The sequence below is a fragment of the Ammodytes marinus genome (assembly GCF_949987685.1).
Source record: "Ammodytes marinus genome assembly, chromosome: 2".
NCBI classification, from domain to species: Eukaryota; Metazoa; Chordata; class Actinopteri; order Uranoscopiformes; family Ammodytidae; genus Ammodytes; species Ammodytes marinus.
In genome coordinates, this window is record NC_137231.1 from 36943813 (window position 1) to 36945670 (window position 1858).

A 1858-nucleotide genomic window follows, 5' to 3' on the forward strand; every position below is an offset into this window, starting at 1 on the left:
CGGATGACCTGCCTCCGTGTACAAACGTATGTGGAAACAAAGCGTTATTATCAGAGATCCACAAACAACCTGAAAGAAAGACAGACCACCTCTCTTTCTTTCTTTCTTCCTCCTTCTCTGCTCCTCTTCATCACTCCATCATTAAAGCCCCTGTGAACCTGGTTTAACATAATGTAAATCTATATGTTATATCAAAGTTCAGTGTCTCAGTTAACTCTTACAAAAACATGATAGAAAATAAATGTTCAGAAATAATATCAAACTTAGTTAAAAAAACAGCTTTTTTAAATTGATTGGCAGGACTGTGTGGGCGTGGCTGTATCAAACAGTCATTGTTTTCATAGAACAGTCAGACAGAGAACAGCTGTGATTGGTTCAAAATACTTATTGTGTCATAAGAACCAGAGCATAGCCCATAGCCTCATCTCAACTGAACCTCTGTAAAGTTTATCAAACTTAAATGACAATATCTTTAATGTGGATTGATAAATATGCCTATAACTCTTTACAGATGCTTTACTATCATGAAACTAACTCCACACATTGCATAGATAGATAGATAGATAGATAGATAGATAGATAGATAGATAGATAGATAGATAGATAGATAGATAGATAGATAGATAGATAGATAGATAGATAGATAGATAGATAGATAGATGCTTTACTAATATGAAACTAACTCCACACATTACATAGTTAGAAGAGTTTGGGTTCACAGGGGCTTTACTATACATCAGTTCAACCATCAGCATCCACCATTGTCCCTCTCCCTCTGTCCGTTTGTGTGATCCTGTTCCTTATAAGGTCATCTCCCTCTGTCTGTTTGTGTGATCCTGTTCCCTATAAGGTAAATGGGAAGTTCGCAGGTGTGTTAGGCCCAATCCCAAGGTCCGACATGAAGCCCTGAGCCATCAACAGACTTCAAGGTGTTGTAAGTCGGGTGCTCCGGTGGTGTAGTGGATAGAGCGTGTACCATATTGGCTCCGGCCTTCGTTGCAGTGGTCGCGGGTTCAAATCCGACCCGTGGACCTTTACTGCAGGTCATCCCCCCTCTCTCTCTGTCTCTCTGTTTCAACTCTGTACCGTCAAATAAAGCTTGAAAATGCCAAAAAAAAATCTTTAAAAAAGGTGTAGTCAGTGATTCTGGAGAACGCTTGTTGTCAAAATCACTTTTTGTACCTGTCGGTACTGTGTGTGCGTCCAGTCTTAATATACAACCTAGGCTCTGTAAACGGGCATGTTGCTAGCTATGGTGGCCTCTACAGTGGCCTCTTTGTCCAGTATACAGAGCCTAGGCTGTGTATTAACAGTTTTCTCAGCGCGCACACACATGACAGGTAGCGGATTGTGATGAGATTTTCACTGGTTGTGACAAAAAGTGATTTTGACAAAAAAGCGTTCTCCAGAATCACAGACTCCACCTTTAAAGTCCCTTATCATGATTTAACAGTGGGATAACAGACAGAGTTAGCCTGTAAACCCAGACCCCCCCCCCCCCATAATGACCATATATGGTTATGTTTCAGAATCTCTATCAGTGAGCAGTGAGGAGTTCACCAATGGTACGTCAGCTGCCTCTGTGATGTCATTGTTTCTGTGTGTGTGTGTGTATGTGTGTGTGTGTGTGTGTGTGTTTGTGCCTCATCATCCAATCAGATTGCTGACTCCACCCACTAACCCCCGCAATCATAATATGACTGTTGCTATCTCTCTCTCTCTCTCTCTCTCTCTCTTTCTCTCTCTTTTTCTGGTTCTCTCTCTCTCTGTTAGTTTTAAAGTCTTTGTAAACCCAAACCCTCCTAACTATGTAATGTGTGGAGTTAGTTTCATGATAGCAAAGCATCTGAAAAGAGTT

General features: G+C 41.1%; 1 protein-coding gene across 1 annotated transcript in view; it reads left to right on the forward strand.

The window, feature by feature from the left end:
• LOC307257525 (dynamin-1-like) overlaps positions 1–910 on the forward strand; it is a gene marked incomplete at both ends in the record, with an annotated part of 22135 nt that extends 21225 nt beyond the window's left edge. The window contains one exon of the mRNA XM_080036787.1: positions 851–910. Within this exon, the coding sequence (XP_079892913.1) occupies positions 851–910 (60 nt within the window). The remainder of the gene's footprint in view (positions 1–850) is intronic.
• Positions 911–1858: the final 948 nt, after the last annotated feature.